We start from the raw sequence: 26,318 nt of genomic DNA on the forward strand, positions 1-26,318 counted from the left end.
TTTTGTATGTGTTGCTCAAATTTCCAGCATCTGCAGATTTTCTCTTGCTTGTGATTTTAGGCCAGACTAAGAGTGGTCCACCAGTCCTCCAGGTTTAGGGAGTTCAGCACAGGGCTAACAACCCTGAATGATAAAACAAAACTCTTACAGAAACAGTAATGAAGAATTCTTCTACATCCGAGTGTGAAGGTATTTCTGAGTCTCTACCTGAGACTTGCATGACGAACAGTGTTGAAAACTGAGAGGAAGCTACTGACATGATGAAGGAAGCCCTGAACACTGCCAAAGATGGAGGACCTTCATTGCTGCCCTAAATGCCAGTGGTCTAACAGGCAGTGAGTGAGTACTGGCAACACACTGCTATATTTTGAAAACAGTGACCCAGTTATGACTTTCAGGCCATTAAGGTTGAATTCAATGTGTCACATGTATATTTTAAGCATCTAAGAGAAAATTGACAGAGAGCATTTTGTGAAGACTCTGTTAGAGTAAAATACTTGTCATCTATCATCTCCTTTACCTGTTCTCCCCTCGCGATCTGTTCCAATGCTGTACAATCCTCCACTTAGAGTGAAGACACGGATCTTGTACTTCTTGCCAGGAGTCAGGTCATTGATCTTGTATCCCCTGCTGGAAGCTGGGACAGACTCATTCGAGAACATCTGAGTGCCCTGTTCATTCAGAAGTTGCAGAGTGTATGCCTCTTTAATACCAGCGGCTGGCTGCCAAGACACTGCTAGGGTATGCATAGTGTGCCTGTTGTCAACTGACAAGTCTGTGACTGAAGCGGGAACTGGAAACACGGTAATGATAACAAAGAGATTCAATTGATCAGATTGGATATTAACTATGAAAAATTAACATACTGTTTTATAATAAAATGGCACAATGTTGTGTATTTGATATTCCAATAATGTTTGAGTAATCTTGTATATATGTTGATTAAGCATTTGTGTTTGTTTAAATAATTAATTATGGGTTATATGTAAAAATATGTTAATTGCACTACCATGTGATACATGCATGCCTCACTTTAAAGTGAAGAACAAACTAGACCCGTATTCCTGGACTTCCTTGTTTTCTTTTGAGTTAGTTTAATTTTTTTTTGAGGTTACAGAACATAACAATCACAACTATCATTATCATCATCTTTATGTGGCATGTTGTATGATGTGGGTGATCATGGTCTTTCCATGACCATGACGGTTCTTGTCAAATTTTTCTACAGAAGCGGTTTGCCATTGCCTTCCACTGGTCAGTTTCTTTACAAGATGGGTGATTCCAGTCATTATCAATACTCTTCAGAGATTGTCTGCCAGGCTCTGATCACAACTATATTAATATTAATGTAAGGAGTGAAATATCAACACTATGTTCAGAGTTGAGAGATAATTGAAACATTTTTGCTATTATAAGGACATGATAGATATATTTATAGATATAATGGGAATTTATAGCACAAAAGGAGGCCATTTGGTCCATTGCTTAGATACTAACAGAACAATGACCTGAAACACTTGTCTGTACTTGGTCTACAGCTCTGCAGTTCAACAAATGTTCTACCCTGATTACCACTTGTTAACCTCAAAAAATTTGAATGGACTTCACCTCATCTTGCTGCTCCCAAGCTGAATGGTCTGAGACTCTTCTATTGCTGTCCCTGAGAATCGTTTCCAACAACCTTTCCCAATGACAAACTGCTCAGCACGTAGTTATTTGGTCTCTCCCTTTCTATACTACAGTACACCACTAGCAATATTCCTGTCCTTGCTCTGTACCCTTTCAGTCAAATGGCGCTGGAAATTACAGCCAGAGACTGCACCATTTTCTTCTTTATTTCATTTAAAGCAGGGGTTCCCAACCTGGGGTGCACAGATGCCTTGCTTAATGGTATTGGTCTATGGCATAAAAAAGGTTGTGCCAAGAGGGTGCAGGAGCAACACTTTATATTCCACCTTGATACCCTCCAAACTAATGGCATGAATACTGATGGCTCCTTCTGGGAAACAAATTCCACCCTCCTTCTATTCCCCACTCTGATGTTTTACCTCTTTCACCTGCCTATTACTTCCCACTGGGTCCCCTCCTCCTTCCCTTTCTCCTATGGTCCACTCTCCTCTCCTATGAGATTCTTTCTTCTCCAGCCCTTTACCTCTCCCACTCACCTGGCTTCACCTATCACCATCTAGCTTTCCTCTTTCCCCTCCCTCAGCCTTTTATTCTGATGTCTTCCCCCTTCTTTCTCAGTCCTGAGGAAGATTCTCCGCCCAAATCATCGACTGCTCATTTCCCTAGATGCTGCCTCACTTGCTGAGTTCCTCCAGAAATTTGAGCGTATTGCTTTGGACTTACAGCATCTACAAATTTTCTTGTGTTTAAAAAAGGTTGGGAACCCCTGATTTAGAGCTTAGGATACATTGCACCCTGGCCCACTAATTTATCTATTTTGTTATGACCCCTTTCTCAATGTTTATCATTCACAGGACTTTGCATTCTTTTTCTTTAATGTCAATGCCTATACTATCCATCACTTCCATTAATTATGTAGTCAGCTGGAACTTTATATAGATCTAGGAGAGTCTAAGACCAGACTGCACACCTCATAATACAAGGACATCTATTTAGAACAGAGAAGAGGAGGATTTTCTTTAGCCAGAGGGTGGTGAATCTGTGGAATTCACTGCCACAGAAGGACATTCAAAGTTCAAAGTAAATTTTAATATCAAAGTACATACAAGTTACCATGTATAACCTTGAAATTCATTTCCTTGTGGGAAAACTCAGCCAAACTATAGAATAACAACTATAGTAGGATCAATACAAGATCATCCAGAGTGCAGAAGACAACAAACTGTGCAAATGAAAATATAAATAAATAGTAATAAATAATGAGAACATGAAATAATGAGATAAAGAGTCCTTAAAGAGAGATCATTGGCTGTAGGAACATTTCAGTGATGGGGCAAGTGAATTACTCTAGAGGCTGATGGTGGAGGGGTAGTAACTGTTCCTGAACCTCACGGTGCAAATCCTAAGGGTGTGGAGGTCAAATCATTGGGTATAATTAAAGCAGGGCTTGATAGGTACTTAATTCATAAGGGAGTCAAAGGTTACAGGGAAGAGGCAGGAGAATGGAGTTGAGAGACAGAAAGTAAATCCGCCATGATGGAATGGCGGACGAGACTTGATGGGCCGGATGGCCTTTTTCAGCCCCTATGTCTTGTGGTCTTCCTCTTCTACAATAAGGCTGCCATTTTATTACCAATGTCAACACAGTATTAATCACAACACAACATAAAGAATGATTATTATGATTTTATTGGCTGTTGTTAGCAATACTACATATAGAACATTCAAGTGTGGCTTACCAGTACGTCCAAATGCTGTTGAATTATTATGGAAGATGCCACTATTTGACTGAACTAATATGCTATACAGCTCTCCTGGCTCCAGGTCGTAGAAGGTATGCTCATGCACATGTTTAGGAACAGAATGAACAGAAATCTGATGGCCCTTATGTGATAAAATCACAGTGTAGCTGTCCACATCACCTTCTCCAGGAGACCAGTTCACCTTGAGGCCCTTCGTCACTCCAGTGTTGGTAATATGGATGCTCTTAACTGCACTGGGCACTGCAGAAGGATGCAGATCCACAGTAATATTAGTAGCGATATTTACGGCTTCCAAGTATGATCACTTACCAAATTTTCTAGGCAAATAGATGGACATTGCTGCAGAATAAATTAAATTTTGCAGAGGTTTTGGAGTAAAAATTTGCTAAGCACGTGATACAGTCATAGTCACATGACACAGAAATAGGTCCTTTGCTCACAGAGACTACTCCAACCACCAAGTAGCTGTAGTGGCACAGCTAATCCAAAATCAAAACAAAACAAACTCCGCTTGCCTGTGACCGTACAGACTGTTATACTTGTTATACCCGTTATACAGCTCCAATAATTACTCCAAAAGTCGAACCCTTTATTAGCAATTAGTAAACATACAGTCAGTCCTGACATCCATCCCTGTTCTGATGCAGTTTGTATGTTTTCTCGATTCTGTGCAGTAGCCTCCCCCACCCCCATTACCAGACGGTGATGCAGCCATTATAATACTCTCCACGGTACACCTGCAGAAATCTGTAGACTATCACTTAATTACGCTAAATATCATTAGTTTTAGTTTCATTACTTTTTTTTTTGCTTCGGCATTACTTGTTCGTTAGTTGCTCGATAAAGGATCAAATATATTTCTTCGACTTTGTCCGTTATCATTGGATTGGATTAAAAGGAGTGTCACATCAGATTAACTCCCCCGTGCTTGCTCCCTAACAGCGGTTTGCTCGAGTAGCTGCTACAACCAATATGCAGGTTGTTTTGCCATGTGGGTGGAAATGGGAGCATGTGGAGGAAGCACGAACAAGACGTACAAACTCCATCAGAACAGCGATGGGGGTCAGGACTGAACTGGGACTGCCGGAGCTGTCAGACACCAGCCATCTTGCTGTGCTACCTTGCTGTTCTAATGACATATTGTCGTAGATGCATTGAGTCTACTAAAATAGAGTACAAACATACAAAGAAATATATTGAAATGTTTAGTGAAGGTGATCTATAACAAATTTCTACTCTGTATTTTTAAAATCTAAAATATGATGTTAGATTGTGTTAATCTACATGTTAACAATGCATATAATAGGATCAGAATTAGGTTTGATTATTACTAACACATAGCAACCGGAAGTCATCAATTGCCTACGGTCCACTAAGGGCCCAAAAAGATAGAATAAACAAAGGCCACGCCATTCCTACCTGTACGCCCCCCGATGAAGGCAGCACGCTGTAGGTTCCCAATCCAGGTCGAGACTAGGATTTTGTAAAGACGCCCAGGAGTTAAGGAAGTAAACTGGTGTGCTGTGTTGCTCAGTGTTATTGGGAGGAAAACGTTCATGTCATTGAAGAGAAGCTGGATTTCATAGCGATCCACATTTCCAGCAGCTGCTTCCCAGGTAACGTTCAGAGTGTCGGTACTCCTGTCAGCCACAGTCAGGGACCCAACGGCTGCTGGAACTAGTCAGAGGAAGACTGGATTTAGTTATGCAGTTATACTAGATCTGGTAACACAATTTGACAATTTCTCATACAAAGCAAGGATAAGGCCGATTCAAAGATAGTTCAGCAGTGACAAAAATATTGATGCCAAGCACCAAGAAAGCGCAAGGCTAAGTGGTTGGAGATTCAGTATAATGCACTATGGAATAAATAACGTACTTAAGGAATAAGTACATGAAGTGCAAACACACGCTTGGTCACTTATAGACATTAGGCTTTGCAAATAGCAAGCCAACAGCAATAACCAAACTATGGGAAGAGGTGCTAAGGAAACATCTTCCACTCTCCTAGTACAAAGTTGATTAGGATGGCGGTGAATTATTGAAGCTCAGGTTCAGATATCCTCAGTGTGGACGAGGATATCACCTCGACTGCTGATGAAACGTCTGCAAGCTGTTTGCCAAGTTTGGAGAACAGCACAACATCAAGCAAAGTTGATTCACACTTGACCACTTCCCTCCGCGGCAGCTGACAGAAGGTCATACTATTAATCAGGCGATGATTGACAGCTAGTGCAGAGTAGTTTCAGACAGAAAAAAAAAAATTAAGTAGTAGGAAGAAAGCAAAAAAAAAAACAACAGCATTTCTGTGGCTTAACGAATGCTTTTAGAAGAAATTCACTGTTCTGTGTGCATTATCAACACAGCTGTTAACCATTTTCTGTAAATTTGTGTAAAAGGGGATTTGAGAAAGTAAAGACAGAACATAGTTAATTGAGCAGTAGGTAGTTCAATTATTTACTTTTCATCACAGTCGATTCCAAAGTAGGTTCCTGAGCACATTAGGAAACTCAAAAAAAGTGCTGTTGGTGTTTTTTTTAATCCACCATTTCGTTGGCACTGCTAATTTTCAAAAAGGTAAAGAAACTGAGTATTTTTCTTCTATCTAATGCATTGGCCAAAGACAACTTTCTGTTAGCGTTTTGCTACAAATAACGTTTCTCACTACAATGCGCTGTTGATCTTCCGCACAACAAGTAGGTGCTTGGGAGAAGGAACAGGTGAGATGTCAGTGGTGAGTTTTTTTACGCAGAGTGGTGAGTGCGTGGAATGGGCTGCCGGCAGTGGAGGTGGAAACGATAGGGTCTTTTAAGAGACCCCTGGATGGCTGCATGGAGCTTAGAAAAATAGAGGGCTATGGGTAAAGCCTAAGTGGGTCTGGAGTAGGGACATGTTCGGCACAGCTTTGTGGGCTGAAGGGCCTGTGTTGTGCTGTAGGTTTTCTAAGAACAAAAGGAAAATACAGAAAAAGAGGAGCAAGAGTAGGTCACCTGGCCCCTTATAGAAGGTCAGCCCAGCCCTTCTATATGAATATGACTGATGAGCGCTAGGCCTCAGCTCCTCCCTCCTGCCTCCCTGCCAGTTCCATATAGCCCTCACTTCCGCAAACTTTCCAATCTCTACTTCCCTCTTCAAAAATAAATTTAGTTTAATAACAAATACAAAATTAAATACCCAAATGTCATGATCATTTAAAAAAACTATATAGTAAATTACACTATATATAAAGTTGTATATATTATATAACTATAAAATAGACAGTAAACTACATTGCTACCTATTATACACTCAGAGGCATCTCCTGCAACTAATAAAGTGGCCACTGAATGTATTTTTGTGGCCTTCTGCTGCTGTAACCTACCCACTTCAGAGATGCTCTTCTGCGCACCATTGCTGTAATGTGGGTTATTTGAGTTACTGTTGCCTTTCTGTCAGCTTGAGCCAATCTGGCCATTCTCCTCTGACCTCTCTGATTAACAAGGTATTTCTCCCCTATAGAACTGTCCCTGACTGAATGTTATTTTTTATATTATTCTCTGTAAAGTCTAGAGACTGTTATGTGGGAAAATCCCAGGAGATCAGTCATTTCTGAGATACTCAAACCACCCTATCTGGCACCAACAATCAAACAGTCAAAGTCACTTAGATCACATTTCTTCCCTATTCTGATGTTTGGTCTCAGCAACAAATGAACCTCTTGACCATGCCTGCATGCTTTTATGCATCGAGTTGCTGCCACATGATTGGCTGATTAAATATTTGCATTAATGAGCAGGTGTACCTAATAAAGTGGCCACAGAGTTTACATGACTGTACTTAGATGTTACTCTAAATTTAAAGTCACCAAAGTTATGGATACCACTTTCTTAACTTGTGTGCTCTTACAGTTCTGGCTGATTTTACATGGGGTCCAATCCCACCTTTTTAAAAATTATCCTCTTTGTTTTAAAATCTCACTATTTCTGTATCAGTAACTCCTCCTAGCCCCAAAATCCCACAAGGCAATCTTCAAAGTTCACAGTAAATTTATTATCAAAATACATACAATTTACCATATACAACCCTGAGATTTATTTCTTGCAAGAATAGTCAATAAATCCAATAGCTATAATAGAATCAATGGAAGATCACATCCAACAGGGTGGACAACCAATGTGCAATCTTGCCTTTCCAAGTCTAACTTAACCAACACCCTCTTCTTTCACTCTCACTCAGTTCTTCCACCATTTGTGGTTGACTGCCATGACCCAAATTCCAGAATTCCCACTCCAAACCTCCTTACCTTTCTTCAAAGTTTCTCAAGAACAACATCTCTACTTTAATATCCCAAAGCATACTATCAAATTTTGTTTGATAATTCTCCTTTATCTAAGACCACTTTATCACATTAATGTTGCTACGCAAGCTGATGAGTTCCAAATAAGAACCTAATATTCCTTAAAACCAGGATTTTCCATTTATCATAGCTTACATGTTGTTCCAGTTGCAAGATGGTGAGTTTCATATTTCCCGCTCTTGGTGCTAACAGTGATGCTGTAAAGTCGCCCTGGAATTAAGTTCAAAAAAATGCATTCATTTTCGGACTTGGGGACTGTTAAGCTTTTGCTGTAGTTGTAGCTGTTCTTGATAGTTACTATATAACAGTCAAAATCTCCTGACGCATCCAGCCATGAGACTTTCAGGTAGTCACTCCTTCCAGAGTTGCTGACAGTGACACTTTGAACAGCCGAAGGCTCTGTATAAAACAGAAGATGACATAAGGTCATTGTAATGAGCAGTTACTGAGCTTGCAAACTAAATTGTCAGATGAAAGTAGCAAACGTGTACTACATAACAGTACAGCCATCTGTATATTGTTGTGAACTGTCGATACAAACATAGCACGATATTGCCTGTTTGTTTGTTATGTGCTGTGTCCTATGACGTGGATGATCATGGTCTTTCCATGACCATGAGTGTCCTTGGCAATTTTTTCTGCAGAAATGTTTTGCCATTGCCTTCTTCTGGGCAGTGTCTTTACAAGACAGGTGACCCCAGCCATTATCAATACTCTTCAGAGATTGTCTGCCTGATGTCAGTGGTTGCATAACCAGGACTTGTCAAATGCACCAGCTGCTCAGATGACAATCCATCACCTGCTCCTGTGGCTTTACGTGACCCAGAACGGGAGGCTAAGCAGGTGCTACACCTCGGCCAAAGGTGACCTGCAGGAGGGAAGGAGCACCTTACATCTCCTTCGGTAGAGGCACATCTCCACCTTGCCTCAATTGCATGATAGCAGTTTTAATTTGGGAGGGGGAAAGGGAGGGGGGAGAAAAGGGAGGGGGAAGGGAGGGGGGAAGGGGGAAAGGGGGAAGGGAGGAAGGGAGGAAGGGGGAAAGGGGGAAAGGGGGAAAGGGGAAAGGGGGAAAGGGGGAAAGGGGGAAAGGGGGAAAGGGGGAAAGGGGGAAAGGGGGAAAGGGGGAAAGGGGGAAGGGGGAAAGGGGGAAAGGGGGAAGGGGGGAAGGGGGGAAGGGGGGAAGGGGGGAAGGGGGGAAGGGGGGAAGGGGGAAGGGAGGGGGAAAGGAGGGGGAAAAGGGAGGGGGGAAAGGGAGGGGGGAAGGGATGGGGGAAGGGATGGGGGAAAGGGAGGGGGAAAGGGAGGGGGAAAGGGAGGGGGAAAGGGAGGGGGAAAGGGAGGGGGAAAGGGAGGGGGAAAGGGAGGGGGAAAGGGAGGGGGGGAAAGGATATGGTATTAAGGTAGGTAAGTAGGTTTTTGTATAGAGAGATATCATGAACAAGACGGCTTGTTTCTGCACTGCACAATTTTGAGTCTCTAAGGGTGTGACACAGATTAATCTTGGGGTTGGGATGGGATGGAGTTGGGAGGGAAATAGTAATGAGAGGGTGGGTTTACTATTCACAGTCACATCACTTGGCTTGTCAGTGACACTACAATCTGAAAATGTTACAAAGACCAACATTTTGTCAAGGGAAAATAAAGTACAGTTATTAATACCGAGGCCAGCCCTGAAAATATTGAAAATCTTCCTCCCATATTTCACAATGACAGCCCAAGTGTGCCCATTAATATTTACACAGCATGTGATTCCTAGGCAAGCAGCACATAGACCATCATTACTTGAAGCACAAGAATAACGACGTACTTGTTCTCTCATGAGTAACAGTATAGTTTTCATAATTCCCGCTTCGGGTGGTCACAGTCACTTCGTACAGTCTGCCAGGGGTAAGTGACCTGAAGGGAGCTTCCAGGGTACTCTCAGGCACGGCGTGTGACTGGACGACTTCCTCGTTGTGCGACAGGGTGACAAGGTAACTATCCACATCCCCGGACGCTGGCAGCCACGACACCATCAGGTAGTCATTGCGGTCATGGTTACTCACCATCACACTGGGCACACTTGAAGGAACTGAGGACAACGACAAGAGAAAACAATTGTCAATAATATTACAGTTCACACATTATGTATTTTGCATTTAAAGTACTATTGTCATTGCTATTTCTATCCAGGGACTCAGAAATTTCATGTTGTCAAAATTAGCAACCTCACAGCAAGTTGGTATGCAATCACTTGTGTTTATTAAATGAATATGGAATTTAAAACCATCTAGTTTACAACTGTATAATCTACAGGGGTTCCCAATCTGGGGTCCATGGACCCTTTGCTTAACGGCATTAGTCCATGGCATTAAATGGTTGGGGACCGCACCAGTGAATTTGGATAGATGTTACCCACTGGAGTAAATATCTTAGCAGATAAATAGGAAATTGTATTGCACATTTTGTTTTAATAACTATAACAAGTTCATCTTAAACCGGTGCCAGATCACCTACTAGAAAGGTAGTGCAGGATTCAATAGTTCAAAAAAGATTTGGAAGAGTGATTGAATCTGATGTCCCTCTGCTTCCCATCCTCCCTCTCTTTCTCCCGTAGAACACTCACCTTCTCATTCCTTCTCTTCTCACATGCCCATCGCCTCCCTCTGGTGCCTCTCCTCCTTCCCTTTCTCCCAGGGTCCACTGTCCTCTCCTACGAGATTCCTTCTTCTCCAACCCTTTGCCTCTTCTTACTTAATCCTCCCTCCCCACCCAACATCCCCATCACCTGATCTCACCTATCACTTGTCAGCTTGTAATCCTCCCTGTGCCCCCCCCCCCCCAACCTTCTTATTCTGGCTTCTTCCTTTCCAGTCCTGAGGAAGGGTCTTGGCCCGAAGCGTTGACTGTCTATCCACCCCCTCCCCACCATAGATGCTGTCTGACCAGCTGAGTACCTTCAGAATTTTGTGTGTGTTACTCTGGATTTTCAGTATCTGCAGAACCTCTTGTGTTTGTACATTAATGTAATTACTCATGGGACCGTGGGGAAGGAGATTAGATGGATAGCTCTACCAGAGAGCAGACATATGATTGATAAATTAAATGCCCCCGTTTACCTTGTATATTCACCAGTTCTATAACATTTGGAAATATCTTGATCTATGTTTTTGAACTCCATACCTTGCAGTAAATTGAACACTAAAACTATGAGGGAGAATGTATTTACTTCCACTTTCCAACGCTTTTCTTACCCGTTCGTTCCTCAGCTAAGGACTGCCTCGAGGGGATCCCTCCACTGATAGTAGTGACGACGACAGAGTACAGCCCTCCGGGCTTCAGGGAATGGAACAGGTATTGATTGGTTTTGTTCGCAACGCTTTCATTCTTGATGACAATGTTTTCATGAATGAGATGGATTTGGTAACTGTCGATGTCTCCAGCAGCCCTGGTCCAGCTGGTGTGTAAACTGCTGGTCGTGCCCTGGTTTGTCACATGGAGATTAGACACCTGAGCAGGAACTGCAACGAAGAAATTAAAAACTACATTACAAAATGAACCAAGTAAACGGTTTTATTATTGTCACTGGTGCCAAGGTGCAGTGGAAAACTTCCATACAGATCAATTCATTACAACAGGGCACTGAGGTAGTTCAAGGTAACAGCAGCGATAGCGTTGTCGTGCACCTCTGCTCCATCCACCAAAAGCAGAGTTTCCCGATGGCCAATCATTTTAATTCCTATCCCATTCCCGCTCCGACATGTTGGTCCAGTCATGGTGAGGCCATTCTCAGAGTGGAGGAGCAACACCTCATATTCCATCTAGGTAGCCTCCAACAAAGAGGAGAAACCTGTCCAGTCAAAGGGACTGCAAACTAGAACCTCGTGTTTCAATCACTTCAGTGAATATGGCAACCAATCTGTCCACAGGTTGTTCTGTAAACAGCAAGGTGATAATGAGCAGAAAATCTGTTACAGTGATGTGGCAGAGACAGTAACATTGGCCAGGAAGCATTACATGCTCAACTAGAAGCAGGTGAAACATCGTTTGTAACTCGATTATATTTTCAAAAACAACACAACTTGGATAATTATTAAGAGGCAGCGATAAGGAAGCAATCCCACATTACCTGTCTTTGCCTCCACTGAAGCAGACTTGTGTAAATCGCCACTGATGGTGGTTACGGTAATGGTGTACTTCCGTCCAGGCACCAGGCTAGAAAAACTCCACTCTTTGGCATACTTGTCCAAACTGCTATTTATCGTGTTTTTTCTTGTGTCCTTTAACGATACAAGGTACCTGTCCAGTTCAGTCACAGGTGTTGTCCATGATACAGCAAGTGCGGATTCATTCACATGCTTGATTCGCAGATGACGGACTGCCTGAGGTGCTGAATAATAAATGTTGAGATGAAAAGTTCTCACTTTTTTAAAGCAACCAAGACTTGCATTGTACAACAGTGGAAAGGAATCTCAAAATAACATCATTTAAAATTCCAACACCAAATTCAAGATCATTGTCATTCATTTGTACAAATGTATTCAGCTAAATGCAACAATGTCCCTCTGGGACCAAGGTACAAAACACAGTTCATACAGTCACACACAGCACATAAATATTAATACAATTATATTAACAGATAATATAAAAATATTCTGTCGATATATAAATTGACAAAAGGTGCATACACACCATATAGTTAAATATACAGCAGTATAACCGTACTGGCACTGTCATAAATAGTGTGTACTGGGTGATTCAGCCTGGGGTAAGAAGCCATTACCAAGCCCAAGTCCTTGTCGGGAACATCCTGCTATTTTTTTGTGGGGGGGGGGGTTGGGGGCTTGTTGCTATTTGGCTTGATTTGTTAGTCTTTTTGTGCAGAGGTGTGGGGGTTGATGCTTTTCTTTGAATGACTTCCATGGTTTTCTTTGTTGTGTGGTTATCTGGAGAAGACAAAGCTCAGAGTTGTATACTGCATATATACTTTGATAATAAATGAACCTTTGAACCTTTTAAACCTTTGACAGGGGGAGGTCAAAGGGATCGTGGGATGAACGGGAGGGGTCCTTGACAATCGGCTTACATTGATAGAAAGAACTGAGTGATTTTACTCTCTTCAGTTGTCTTTACAGTGACAATACCTTGTTAGTTCAACCCTTTTAGATTGCTTCCTAATAGGGCTCTGTGGGGGAATAAACTTTTCTGTGCGACAATTCTAATCCTACACAATCTTCCTTTAAGTCTGGACACAGACTTCCTTTAATGCTGGAATCTGGAGCAGCAGATCACCGGCTGAAGAACTCAGTGGATGAATCAGTACTTCTGGGGGTGGAGCAGTCATTCCAACATAAAGTAAAAGATCTGGGTTAATCTTTACATTTTCTATATCGTATATTTCCTACCAGTTCTTGCGCTGCAGTATGCCTTGTTTTGTAACATTCCACTCCTCACGATGACCACGACCTCATACTGTCGCCCTGGGATGAGCCCTACATCCCTGACCTCATAATCTCTGACATGTTTTTCCAGTGATGTATTCAGCACAACGGAGGACTGGTTGAAGAGCTGAATGAAGTAACTCTCCCAGTATCCAGCAGGGGGCAGCCAGCTCACTCTCAAAGAATTTGTGGAGCCATTGCTTGTCATTACCAAGTTTGAGGCGCGACTAGGAACTGCAAAGAAAAGAACCATCTGCAGTCAAAGTTTAATTTCATTAATAAATTGTCAATTATTCAAATATATCCTTTTCACAATTTTAACAAAAATATGGGAATAGGTACTTCTGTATTGTGCCTGAGGTTCTCCTCAAGACATCAAGTGCAGATACTGAACAATGATGGACAATTTAGGGCAGAGAGAGAAAATTACATCAGAAACTGCATTTTAATAGCATAGCAGCAGAAAGTGCTTGAAATGTTCAGCAGATAGGCAACGTTTACATTTACCACTAGGTGGCACAACAGTGTAATGGCTCACACAATGCTTTACAGTACAGGTGACCCTGGTTCAATTCCTCCCACTGCCTGTAAGGAGTTTATACGTTCTCCCTGTGACCGTGTGTGTTTCCCCTGGGTGCTCCAGATTCCTCCTCCAGTCCAAAGACATACTGGTTGGTCATTGTAAATTGTCCCCTGATTGGGCTCAGATTAAATTGGGGGATTGCTGGGTGGTGTGGCTTGAAGGGCCAGAAAGGCTTATTCCACACTGTATTGAAGTAAAAAAAAAGGGAAAGTGTGGTAGAACACTCTGTACTGTAGCAGCAACAATATTCAAGAGATTCAACACCATCCAGAATCAGGCAGCGCACTTGTTTGAAACCCATGTTCACAAATGTAACAGTCACTTCCCAGGTACTGTGGCTGCAGAGTGCAGAGTCTAATGGATACTCTGAGAGAACTTTTCCAAAGATTCCTTGGCAAAGCTTCTCAAACACACGACACTCAACAACCAGAAGGATGAGAATCACAACGTGAGAACCTGAGTCCCGATGAAGGGTCCTGGCCTGAAACGTTGACTGCTTATTGCTTTCCGTAGATGCTGCCTGAGCTGCTGAGTTCCTCCAGCGTTGTGTGTGTGTGGAGGAAGATGAGAGTAGCAGCTGCAAGGTGTGTATTTAATATTTCAACAATACAAGTAATCTTGTTTGATTAAGCATTCTTGTTTGATTAGTCATAAATGACTAATTACGGGTTATATGTAAAAATACGTTAATTACATACATCATCACACTACCACGTGATACGTACACACCTCACTAAAAATAAAGACAAAATTACACCTATATTCCGGATTCCTGTGTTTTTCTTTGAATTAGTTTAATGTTTTGAAGGTACAAAACAGAAGGGAACACCAACAATTAAAAAACCATTCAGAAACAGAGCTACAGGTATGTCACCATGGGGTCAAATGTCCTGGGGTCAAAATCCTGGCAAGACCCTTCCCCACCATTGCTTAATTTCAATTGCTGATTCAACAAGAATTCCCATCACTTCTTCTCCAGGACAATGAGAGATGTGCAGTTTAAGGCAGCATTTCCAACAGTGCCCAGAGCCCAACAACGCTTAAGCAGGAGCAGAGAAAAGCATTTTCTATAGTGCTTTGCAAATTATCTTCCTAACATGGTAAATAATTCCCCATCTTGCTATTATTATGTCTGGTTTGTCACAAGACTCTAGGGACCTTACCAGTTCTGCCGCTACTTGTAGCCACTGCCTTCTGGTTTCCTCTGTTGGTGACGATGGTAATGTTATACAACTGGCCTGACATTAACCCTTGAAAGACGGTTTCTTGTGTACTTGGCTGTAAACTCTTGGTTTCGAGCACTGATCCATCAAAAGACAGTGAGATAGTATACGAGTCCACGTCTCCCACGGCTCTCCCCCAGGAGACCAGGAGGCTGTTCAGGCTGCCATTATTGGACACCACCACAGAAGTAACCTTTGCCGGGGCTGGAATCATGGAAAGAACTATTTCAGCATTTACTTAGATAAAGTAAAGTAAGGATACATAATTGGAAAGTAGTGTATACTTTGAGCAGTTAATAATCTGCAAACTGCATTCTAATTAGAGTTTCTGGTTCATACTTCATGAATTATAAGCACTTACTTTCTAACTTTAAAAATAAACCTTCTAATGGCTCCTATTACGAATGTGTTAGACTTCATAGAGGCCACATTTCATACTTCCCCTATTAGCGAATTGTTCTGATTGAGAAGATTCCCATTAACAACCTAATTATTAAAATAATCTGGTTCTAATCGAGAGAGCGCAGTTTCAGCCTTATGCGATGGGGAGAGGAGTGTCAGCAAAAATATTTGGATTTTTGCTCAATTTAAACAAAGTTGTTATCAGAAAGGAAACATTTCTGCTTGATTTGGCAGCTCAGAAGACTTATGGAGCAGGTACAAAAATAGACCAGGTTAAGGGTGGAATTGTACATAACAGAAGAATTATCCAATTCATGGGATCAAAATCATATTGTACACAAAGAAAGTAACGAAAGTGAAATCTGACAGTATTTGAAGACTCCCATGCAATCATTTGCACAAAAATTCAAAGCTTTAAAAATGTTCAAATAATCTCATTATCTAAGTAGAGCAAGCATACGTTACTATATGCTTGTCAGGTCAGGCGGCCTCTATGGAGAGGAATAAAGAACTGACATTTTGGCCCAAAGACTCTTTTCTATAGATTCCTCCTGACCTGCTGAGTTCCTCCAGCATTTTGTGTGCATTGCTTCGGGACTCCGGCATCTGCAGACTTTCTTGTCCTCCAGTATTTTGTGTGTGTTACTCTGGATTTCCAGCATCTGCAGAATCTCTTGTGTACATGTCACCATACACGTACGACCTTGGGATTTATTTTCTTGCAGACTTTTACAGGGAAGAGGAAAATAATAGAAACAGGGTGTTCCCTATTTAAGGATAAGTTTAAGAATAAGGGGTAGACCATTTAGAACGGAGTTGAGGAAAAACTTTTTCACACAGAGGGTTCTGGTTCTGTGGAATGCTCTGCCTCAGAAGGCAGTGGAGGCCAATTCTCTGGATGCTTTCAAGAAACAGTTAGATAGAGCTCTTAAAGATAGCGGACTCACGGGATATGGGGAAAAGGCAGGAACAGGGTACTGATTGTGCATGATCAGCCATGATCACAGTGAATGGCAATGCTGGCTCGAAGGGCTGAATGGCCTACTCCTGCATCTATTGTCTATTGCCTGTAGAGGACTGGGCTGTATTTACCACTTTCGGTAGTCTTATCCATTCCTGGGCATTGGCGTTTCCTTTCCAGGCCATAAAGCAGCCAGTTATGATACTCTACACACTGCATTTATAGAAGTTTGTCGAAGTTTTTAGTGACATGCCAAACCTATGCAAACTTCTAAGAAAGTAAAGGTGCTGTTGTGCTTTCTTTATGATAACATTTGTGCTGATCCTAGAACAGATCCTCTGACATATTAACACCAAGGAATTTAATTGCTGAAATGACATTAAGTGGTTTGGACACTTGTTTTGGCTGTTGGCGAGTTTAGAGCATTACGTACAAACAGTGGTACAAGTTGTATTTGGTCCAATGATCATCAGATGCAGGCCAGCAGATGATTCTGGGCCGCAACTGCAGTTCAACTATGATAGAATTGTATCTTTAGTTCAAGATTTTAGTTGAGATCCACAGCTGGTTAAGTCATTAACACGAGAAAGTCTTCATTTGCTGGAAACACACACAAAATGCTGGCCTGCTGGAGGAACTCAGCAGGTCAGGCAGCATCTATATAAATGAATAAACAGTTGTCATTTCAGGCTGAGAGCTTTCTTCGACTCTCGAAGAAGGGTCTCCCCCCGAAATGCAAACTGTTCATTCATTTCCATAGATGCTGCCTGACCTGCTGAGTTCCTTCAGAATTGTGTGTGCGTTGCTTTGGCTCTATGCACCCTGCTATTGCTGACCAAACCATTAAATCTTTGAGGCATTCTGTTAAACCGCATTGGACAACAATCACACGACTTTATCAGTGTTTAGTAGCCACTTAAGAGCACTGAACATACTCACTTTTTTTTTAAAAAAAGGTAGTAAATTTGTTCAGACTTGAAGTTCTTAAAATAACAGCAATACACGAATTACAATGAAGGACTGAATTCTCCACAGTGAGAAGTAATACACCACAAACCACAGTACATGCTACATTCATTTTAATTTGATACAAGACTCGTTCATCCCCCTGTCTGTTCAACATTCTCCGTGTGATGGCGACGTTGAATGAATAACATATACAGGCAATTCTTCAGTTACCTGTCTGGAAGGACTTGGAGATGAGATTTTCTAGCTCTCCCGCCACACTGGTCACGGTTAGATTGTAGAGTCTCCCAGCTGTTAACCCGATGAAAGTGTGGCTGTTTGTCACGTTTGAGACCGTGTACTTCTGAACTACATTCCCTTTGTATCCCAGCGACAGTCTGAAGTTGTCCACCTTCCCAGGGCCAGGGATCCACACTATGGTGAGACTGTCGGACTTGCTGGTAATCTCAACATCCTTCACCTTAGATGGAGCTGGAGAGATTGAGGATAAAAACATTTGGTTGCATTGGTCCACTTTTGATAAACTGCTGGCAATTGCACATTAGAAAGGATATACTCTCATTTGTAAATTAAAATGCGGAATTACTCAATAGGTCGGGCAGCATCTATAGTGATAGAAACATAGTTATTGTTTCAGACCTATGTGACGCTTTAACACTGCTTTTCTTCTACATGCTGTCTGACCTGCTGAATAATTCCTGCTCTTTCTGACTTTTATTTCAGCTTTTCAACACCTGCAGTGTTTTAGTTTTGCATCCTGACTTTTTGGGAGATGGCAAGATTCCAGAAGACCAATTGTGTGTTTTAGGGAAGTCACCTATTCCCACGTCACCAAGATGGTAACTAGGAATTAGAATCTGGATTAATATTACTGGCATATGTTGTGAAATTTGCTGTGGTTTAAATTTGTTGGGGAGAACAAGCGTGGCCCAAATCTGCAAACCATTAAGGGGTGGTACCCTGCTTCACCAAAGACAGTTGTCCACGGATTCCAACAGTCAATGAGTGGGAGCATCTCTGTTAATATTAAAAAGAATTTGTTGCCTTGGCTGTGAAGGCCAAGTGTTTGGGTATATTTATGGCAGAGGTTGACAGATTCTTGATTGGTCAGGGCCCGAAGGAATACAAGGAGAAAGCAGGAGATTGGGGCTGAGAAGGAAAATGGATCAGCCATGATGAAATGATGTAGCAGACTCAATGGGCCAAATGGCCTAATTCTGCCCCTATATCTTATGCTCTTATGGATTGATGAGTAGGCAGTTCTATGCTGTCTGTCCGAATTAAACAGTTTGGTGAAAAATGAAGGATTGCAGTATTCTGCTTCTTCAACAAGTGATCCCACTAGCTAAGGAGTGCAAAGGTGAACACCTTACACTTTGGCTTGGAAAAGCCTATTCTATCTCGGTTGAATCCTTACGGAGCCTTTTATTCCACAACATGTCAATGGGGATTTGAATGTGCTATATTCCGTATAGTCTTCATATTCTATTTAAAACCAGAATTTGGAAAATGCCCAAAACTTATATGTGAAATTGCACCCATTTAACAAATTTCTCAATTTGATTCCGCCCATAAACCCACAGCACCTTTGTTTTGATGGGGTTAGCACTTACAGGTAGATCCAAAGATCTTTGGTCCATCACATCTCCTATCTCCGGAGAGGGCATTTATGGTGATGCTGTACCTAGTGCCTGGTGTCAGAGATGAAAAAGCGGCTTCTTTCCTGTGGGACCTCCCTGGGATGAGGAGGATCTGAATTTCTCCACTGCTTTCCCCAGATAACCTAACCTCATACATGTCGACATTTCCGGGTGATGGAGTCCAAGAAACCTGGAGATGGGTAGAATTTGTTCCACTTCTGTTCACTTGTAAGCTTTGGGGTGGCTTTGGATCTGAAATGTTTTAGAAAATCAAGATAGGGTTAAAGAAGATCTGAAAACAAAATTAAGCACCTCTTGTTGACCGAGCGTGAGATGAAGGACTGTTGTGGGCTTGTTCTTTCAGAAACGTGATTCCAGCACTTCATCCTATGCGCTGTCAATCAGGGACTTGTGCTAACTTTATTTTATGACTGTATTGTGCTTTATTGTAACTATATGTGTTGTGTGTGACTGAATGATATGTACTGCGTTTGCACCTTGACCCCAGAGAACCAATGTTTCATGAAGCTGTATACATGCTTGTGGTTGATTACAATAAATGACAACTTGAAACCATGTTTGCTTATTCCCATCTCTTCCTTTCTGATCAATTATTTCCAAGTTTTTTTCCTCGTACTGAACATTGGGGGGGTGGGGAGTGGAATTGAAAATGGTTTATTATTGTCACATGCACAGTGAAAAGCCTGCCTTGCATACAGATCAATTCATATATTGAGGCAGTACAAGGTAAAACGATAACAGAGTGGAGAATAAAGTGTAACAGCTCCAGAGAAGGAGCAGTGTAGGTAGACAATAAGATGAATGATCATCATGGAATAAGAGGAATAGATAGAGTGGATAGCCAGCGCCTCTTCCCCAGGGCACCACTGCTCAATACAAGAGGACATGGCTTTAAGGTAAGGGGTGGGAAGTTCAAGGGGGATATTGGAGGAAGGTTTTTTACTCAGACAGTGGTTGGTGCGTGGAATGCACTGCCTGAGTCAGTGGTGGAGGCAGATACACTAGTGAAGTTTAAGAGACTACTAGACAGGTATATGGAGGAATTTAAGGTGGGGGCTTATAGGGGAGGCAGGGTTTGAGGGTCGGCACATTGTGGGCCGAAGGGCCTGTACTGTGCTGTACTATTCTATGTTCTATGTTCTATAATGAGGTGGGGGATGACATTGAGGAATCTGGGCAATAACTTGTCCTTGGTTCAAGGTACATTACGTTTAGTCTATCTGGTAATTACATTTCAAGAATAGTTCAAAACATTCTGCATATTAAATCTGCACTGTACATGTGAGGACTGATCCAATTCACCACAAGAGTGTGCATTATATCACACAGGAATGGAAAGGTATTGCTCATCATAGCACAGATGCAAAGAGATGCTGGGATGCGCCTTATGCTAAGCAATTGCCCAGCTGAAACGTATTCAAGGCGAGTAAAGTTCTGTTCGGTTTTGAATCCAATGGATCTGCTCTTTATTCAGTTAAATCCCAAAATCTGGAAGGAAACTTCAACACATCAGATCAATTTACTGATGTACATATATCCTACTATCCATTTTCCTGAATACCCCCCCGATCTTTGGAATATACGTTCTATGATATTACACCGCAGTCTGTAATATTCCTTGTCTCTCTGGCAAGTCAAGTCAATTGTCATTTAACTATATACATGTATACCGTCAAACGAGAAATGTTTCTCCGGACCAGGGTGTAAAGCACAGTAGTACACATAACACACAATAAAGTAGGAAAGTAAGGATAAAATCTACAGATGAATCACGCATAAGTGAACAAAGTAAAGTGCATAAATTAAATATTGTAAGGTATAGAACAGATTAACCGGTGATAGTCCAAATGTGATGCAGCAGGGAGTTCAGAAGCCTGATGACCTCTGAACTTGAGCCATCTTGCAGGTAATATTTGAGCCTTACATTTAAAGACAACTCCTCATATAATACGACATTATCAATATAAAATGGAGGCAGCGGGTAAATTGACAAGCTCACAAAACCAGACAGCTTAATCAATGACCGATGCCACTTGGACTCATCTCTGAAATCTATGGTGTTTTTAATTGGAAACTCTCTTCTATTCTTCTATTCTATTCTTCTCTCTTGCTTTCTTCTATTTACAACTCAGCATGTAATGTTTCATTGTGCTCAAAGGATACATTTTTTTAATGAAGGAAATATTTCTGTTGTTTCATTATTAAAGAAATAGAAATATTAGCGTTGAAGAATCCACAAATTTCCTGTTTCCTGCTTTAAATTATTCAGTAGCTTACACTTAACATCAATCAATGTTTTTGTGACAAAAGATTCTGATATCTAAACCATGTGAAAAAGCTGAGCAAACATTTTCATGGTCAGCTATGCTTTTTGTGCTATATAGCTCTGGTATGTATACACATTAAGAGTAAGAATTAATTTAGCAGGTATATGGTTACTCGCCAAAAGTAATTGCTTCCCGATGAAGAAAAATCAATGAAGTTTTCTTCTGAGAAAATATTTGGAGAGCTTTCTACTTGAATAATTTGATCTAAGTTGTGAAGTTGGTCAAATCACCAGGTACATCGTATGCAATCACTGAAGTAAATTAGATAAATGCTCAAAATATATGCCTAGCAGCAAAAATATTCTTGTAATAATTAATATCAACATAAAATTAGCAGAATGGAGTGTTTATTTACATTTCAGGCAGCAAATCTATATATTAGATATGCTTGCGTTATTACTAAAAGGCAGTGATACATGTAAAGACAGTTATCTCAACGATAATGCATCTTGATAACGGAACCAAATTCTTTGCTGGTTCACTGCTCCGTACCAGCAGTACAGTCGATGTGGGTGAGTTTTGCAAAATTAGACTTGCGTGTTTTAAAGGATCAGTTGGGAAGCACATTACTTATCTAATCTATTAGCCAAAAAAAAAAAGAAACACTTGGACCTTTCTAACATCCGGTGGAACAAAGGAACAATGTGTTTAGGAACTGGCAGGGTTCAGCCACTCCTGGCCGGACTCAACTTCAAGCCATTGTTGCATATTTAGGTATTGGCCCTCCTCCAGTGATATCAGCACCGTTCCATTCTGCTTTGCCGCTAACATCTGTATGCACTTGTATGGCTTAAATAAAGGTCCATTGTTAAGCAAGTCTGCCAAAGTACATTCCCAAAGGGGAGTTGAGATTTAAAGTGTTCCTCTCAAAAACAGGTTCTTTTTTTTTGTCTTTGAAATTGAACAAAGTCAGACAGATCTAAATGGATATTTATTACAGGGAGCCCAGGGAACTACTGACGACTTCATTCTTGAAGATGTTGATTGAGTTACATACTGAAGAATAACAGAATCAGGTTTAATATCATTGGCACATGTCATGAAATTTGTTGTTTTGTGGCAGCAATACAGTGCAATTCATAAAAACCCGTAAATTACAATAAAAAATTAAATTAATAGTGTGAAAGTGAGAGGCAAATATAGTGAGGTACTGTTCAGAGGCTGGTTCATTGTCCATTTGGAAATGTGATGGCTACTAGCGTATTACCAGAGACTTTGCATAGAAAGAGCAGGAGAAAGATATTTCAGAATCAGAATCAGATTTATTATCGCCGTCACGTATCGTGAAATTTGTTAACTTGAGTCTACTTCACCATTTGAGTTGATCATGGCCAATCATCCAAATTCAGTCCCCTGTTCCAGGTTTCTCCCCACACCCCTAGCCCAAAGGAAGAAATCCAATTTCCTAAATATATTAAATAATTTGGCTTCATCTGCTTTCTGTGACAGTGAAGTCCATGGAGAGGAAATTTCTCATCTTAGTCTAAGTAACTTGTGCTATATTTCCAGTTATTCAAACCCTGGGACACATCTCAAAAGGATCGAATAAGGGAAAAGATGCTTTGAAAAGTGTTATTTATGCAAAGCATTGGCCTGAATAAAGAAAAGTAACACACACCAAATGCTGGAGTAACTCAGCAGATAGAGATAGACAGTGGCTGTTTTGGGTCCTGATTAGACTACGAGTCCCGATTACATGTCTCTGCCTGAAAAGTTGACTGTTTATTCCTTTCCAGAGATGCCTCCTCCAAGAAGACCTCAAGCTTGTGTTGGTTTTGGAGGCTTGCATGCGTCGATAACGCAGAGAGCTACGTCGGCTGGAGTCAGGACTTTGTACTTTGGCTCTTGGTAGGGTTACCCGAGTCGAACAGGTCAAAGAGTAGAGACCAGACTAAGAGTGGTCCACCAGTCCTCCAGGTTCAGGGGCTCAGTTCAAGGCTAACAACCTGACTAGTCAAAAAAAGTTACAGAAACTGCAATGAGATGGAGGACCTTCATTGCTGCCCTAAATGCCAGTGGCGTAACGGGCAGTAAGTATAGATGTCTGGCCTGCTGAGTTCCTGTATCATTTTGTATGTGTTACTCTGAATTCCACCTCCCTATGTGCTGTTCCTTATCGTGGCGGAGAGGTTTGTGTGCCTTAATGATCCTGGGAGCTATACCAGCTGGGACTTCAGTCCCTGGTAGGTTCAACCTTGCTGGGCAGGTTCCAGGTGAAGGGCTAGACGAATACAGTGCCTGGTCCTCCAGGTTGGAGGTTGGGGGTTGGGCGTAGGGCCAGCAACCCTACCCTGTAAAACCTTTACCGCTAGAGAAAAGGAGAGGCCCCATGTGCACTAAGGGTTCAGACGACAACTCTGAATCCCAATCCCAGCATCTGCAGGGTCTGTTATGTTTCCAAATAAAGAAACTGGGTCTGACTATTAAAAAAATTACAAAGAAATACATCTTTTCTTCGCAAATATTTTTTGTCGGGTTTTCTAGAATGATACTTTACAGGTAAGAGGAGCGATAATTGGCAATTACCCACTGGCGCTTGCGGACTGATGCAGAATCTGCGGCCAGCGGCGGTGCGTTTTGAATCGGCTGATTACAAACGCCACCCAGTGGACATATTCCCTAGAGCATGAATTCATTCAAAGGTTGACAGACCCAGCTGCCTCCCAATCGCTCTCAAGTGATTTTAACTTCTCTTCGCTGGGGAAACTATGACCTCTTCCCTATTCAATTCGGAGACTTTTTTTTACGCATAATGATATGGAATTTTGAAGGTATGGCTGTAGATTATTCTATCGGTGGCTGTATTTTGAAATTGAAAATAGACCCGTTAAATAGATTATTTAATTAAGCTTAGTCCTGCAGAATAACACCGACATCTGTAAACTAAAGGACAATAAATTAGCGCTGCATATAAACTTCCACGCGCGCGTATATTGCGGAAGAACCGTCCCTTACCTGTCTGCACTGTTGCGTTTGCCGTAAGACCATCAGTGAGTGAGTGAATCAACAGCTGGTGAAAAGTGCCCGCTTCCAAATCATTCAGTTCACACTCATAGGAATCGCCGGTGTAAAAGGCTGGGTTGCAAGCGGCAACCCACGACTGATTCAATCTGTAGGACACACTGAAGTTGCAGAAAGTCTCCGGGCTCCTCCACTGCACATAAACCGTATCCCCCCTCTGTCCAATCTCCGTCACGTTCACTATACACCTCTCCGCCGCCACTGTCACGTACTGGAAAATAATATAGGCGAAGAACCGTTAATGCACGCCCCGGTGCCTGCGAGCAACACGGCCCTTTATATATACACCCACCAACCAGACATTCAATATATTTTAAAATGTGATGTCCAGATCATTGAAAAATAAACAGGTTACACAGAACAGCGATTAGTTCAAAGATAAGGAATAGCGTTAGTATGTATGTCGTTTTGCTGAGAACAGCAGCGATGAATTGAAAGGAACCAAGGTGCGGGCTTTCGCACGTTTCTGACGACTGCACTCGCACCATCACATGAATACTGTACCATCAAACAACATTTGCCAGGCAGCTTTGCAGCAGCTCACCTTGACTAGACTGGTTGCCATCCATAACAACAAGAACCCCGTTTCATATCCCTGCATTGCGTGTTACGGTTCTTATCTAGCGATGCTCCCGGGTTAATTCAAAATAATGTATATAACAATAATATTGTACAAATCCGAGAATGAAAATTTCTGTACCCCTCCTAGCGACCGGCGTTAAGAACTCCTTCAGTTCAAAACTTCTGTAAATCCAAACGAGTATGGGGTTCAACAACTTTTGATCCTGAGGCAGTAAAATCCCAGCTCTTTTCCAAAGGAGTCCTCCAGGTTTTCTTGATGGCACACTTTCCCTCGTGCTCTAGTGGAAAAGCCCGCTAGAATTATCCATTGACTTGTAGCAGCAACAGGAGCCGGTGGAGTGGGGCTGGTGCTGAGTGTTACCGGTGAGGTTTTCAAGAGATCTGGAGTAAAGTGAACTCTGCATTTCCCACGCTGCCATTGTGACCCAATGATTCCACTGAACCGTTTCCATCCACTTCCTCAATCAAGAGCGAATTTCCTCAGCTCTTTCCAAAAGTGTTAATCCAGACATAGGGTTTAAACCTGGAGCGCGCAACCTCGGGGGCCCGCACCGAGTATTTCGGGTTTTTGTGACAGTGACACTGTTTTAATTTTATCAGATGCAGGCAAAGTCATCTCCCTCTGGGGCATTCCCCCCCCCCTCCGAGGTTCTTCCCAACTCCTCACACTTAATTCACTCTCACTTGCTGTAAATCCATTTATTTTCTTTCTTCCTTGTGGACAAGCCGCCTTCCTTTCCCCTCCCCGCCCCTGTCACACACACCAGACTGCCCCCTCACTCTGTCTCTAAATGATCGCTTGAGACTTCTCTACTTTGTCCTTTCCCGTTTGATCAGCAGCTTTCCAATTTCCTTCTCCTGTCCATACTATCCTACCCGCATGCATATATATGGGTTGCTCAGTCCTCTCTTTCAATTTCTCTCCCTGAGTGTCCCATCCCTCAGCCCCCACCCCACCCCGTTTATTCCCGTGTCAATCCCCCTTCAACATTGTATATTCCTTGCGGATTTTCTTTAACTTCCTAACGCATTCCTTTAAGGATCTGGCGTGTATTGCGCTGCTCATTATTTTGCGTTACCGTCACCCGCCTTTCTTTCATATGTTCTGCCCACTCGGAAACTCTAGTTCGTTTGCTTTAAAATATCTACAGTACATTTCGAGTCTGCAAAACGCACATGCAAAGGGCAGGTTTAATAATCGCCTTTATATATTGAAACATTCAAAGAGAAATCTCTCCCTTTTTCTGCGGAAAGTGAAAATTTTAAACGCGAGAGCACAGCAGGAAAAATTCCACATTGAGCGGTACGACGATTTGGGAGGTTGTGTTTAACTTGATAAGGGTAAATTGTTTAGATATTTTACAGAAATCACTTGGTCTCAGAAAGAGCGAAACAATGGAATGGCGGTTTTTTTTTGGTGCTCTGAAAGAGGAAAGTGCGGA

General features: G+C 41.9%; 1 protein-coding gene across 4 annotated transcripts in view; it reads right to left on the reverse strand.

Annotated features, from left to right (window-relative positions):
• ptprb (protein tyrosine phosphatase receptor type b) overlaps positions 1–26,318 on the reverse strand; it is a 115,924-nt gene that overhangs the window by 50,235 nt on the left and 39,371 nt on the right. For 3 of the 4 annotated variants that reach the window (XM_072267464.1, XM_072267465.1, XM_072267463.1), the window contains exons 5-16: positions 24,229–24,505; positions 18,899–19,177; positions 17,499–17,756; positions 14,897–15,160; positions 13,115–13,384; positions 11,839–12,099; positions 10,964–11,230; positions 9,538–9,801; positions 7,863–8,126; positions 4,812–5,069; positions 3,369–3,632; positions 521–793 (exon numbers count right to left, since the gene is read on the reverse strand). In XM_072267464.1, the coding sequence (XP_072123565.1) occupies positions 521–793; positions 3,369–3,632; positions 4,812–5,069; positions 7,863–8,126; positions 9,538–9,801; positions 10,964–11,230; positions 11,839–12,099; positions 13,115–13,384; positions 14,897–15,160; positions 17,499–17,756; positions 18,899–19,177; positions 24,229–24,505 (3,199 nt within the window). Of the gene's footprint in view, positions 1–520; positions 794–3,368; positions 3,633–4,811; positions 5,070–7,862; positions 8,127–9,537; positions 9,802–10,963; positions 11,231–11,838; positions 12,100–13,114; positions 13,385–14,896; positions 15,161–17,498; positions 17,757–18,898; positions 19,178–24,228; positions 24,506–24,838; positions 25,526–26,318 lie in introns of those variants that run through there. The other variant, XM_072267466.1, reaches the window with a different exon arrangement.

Source organism: Mobula birostris, chromosome 9 (genome assembly GCF_030028105.1).
Source record: "Mobula birostris isolate sMobBir1 chromosome 9, sMobBir1.hap1, whole genome shotgun sequence".
NCBI classification, from domain to species: Eukaryota; Metazoa; Chordata; class Chondrichthyes; order Myliobatiformes; family Myliobatidae; genus Mobula; species Mobula birostris.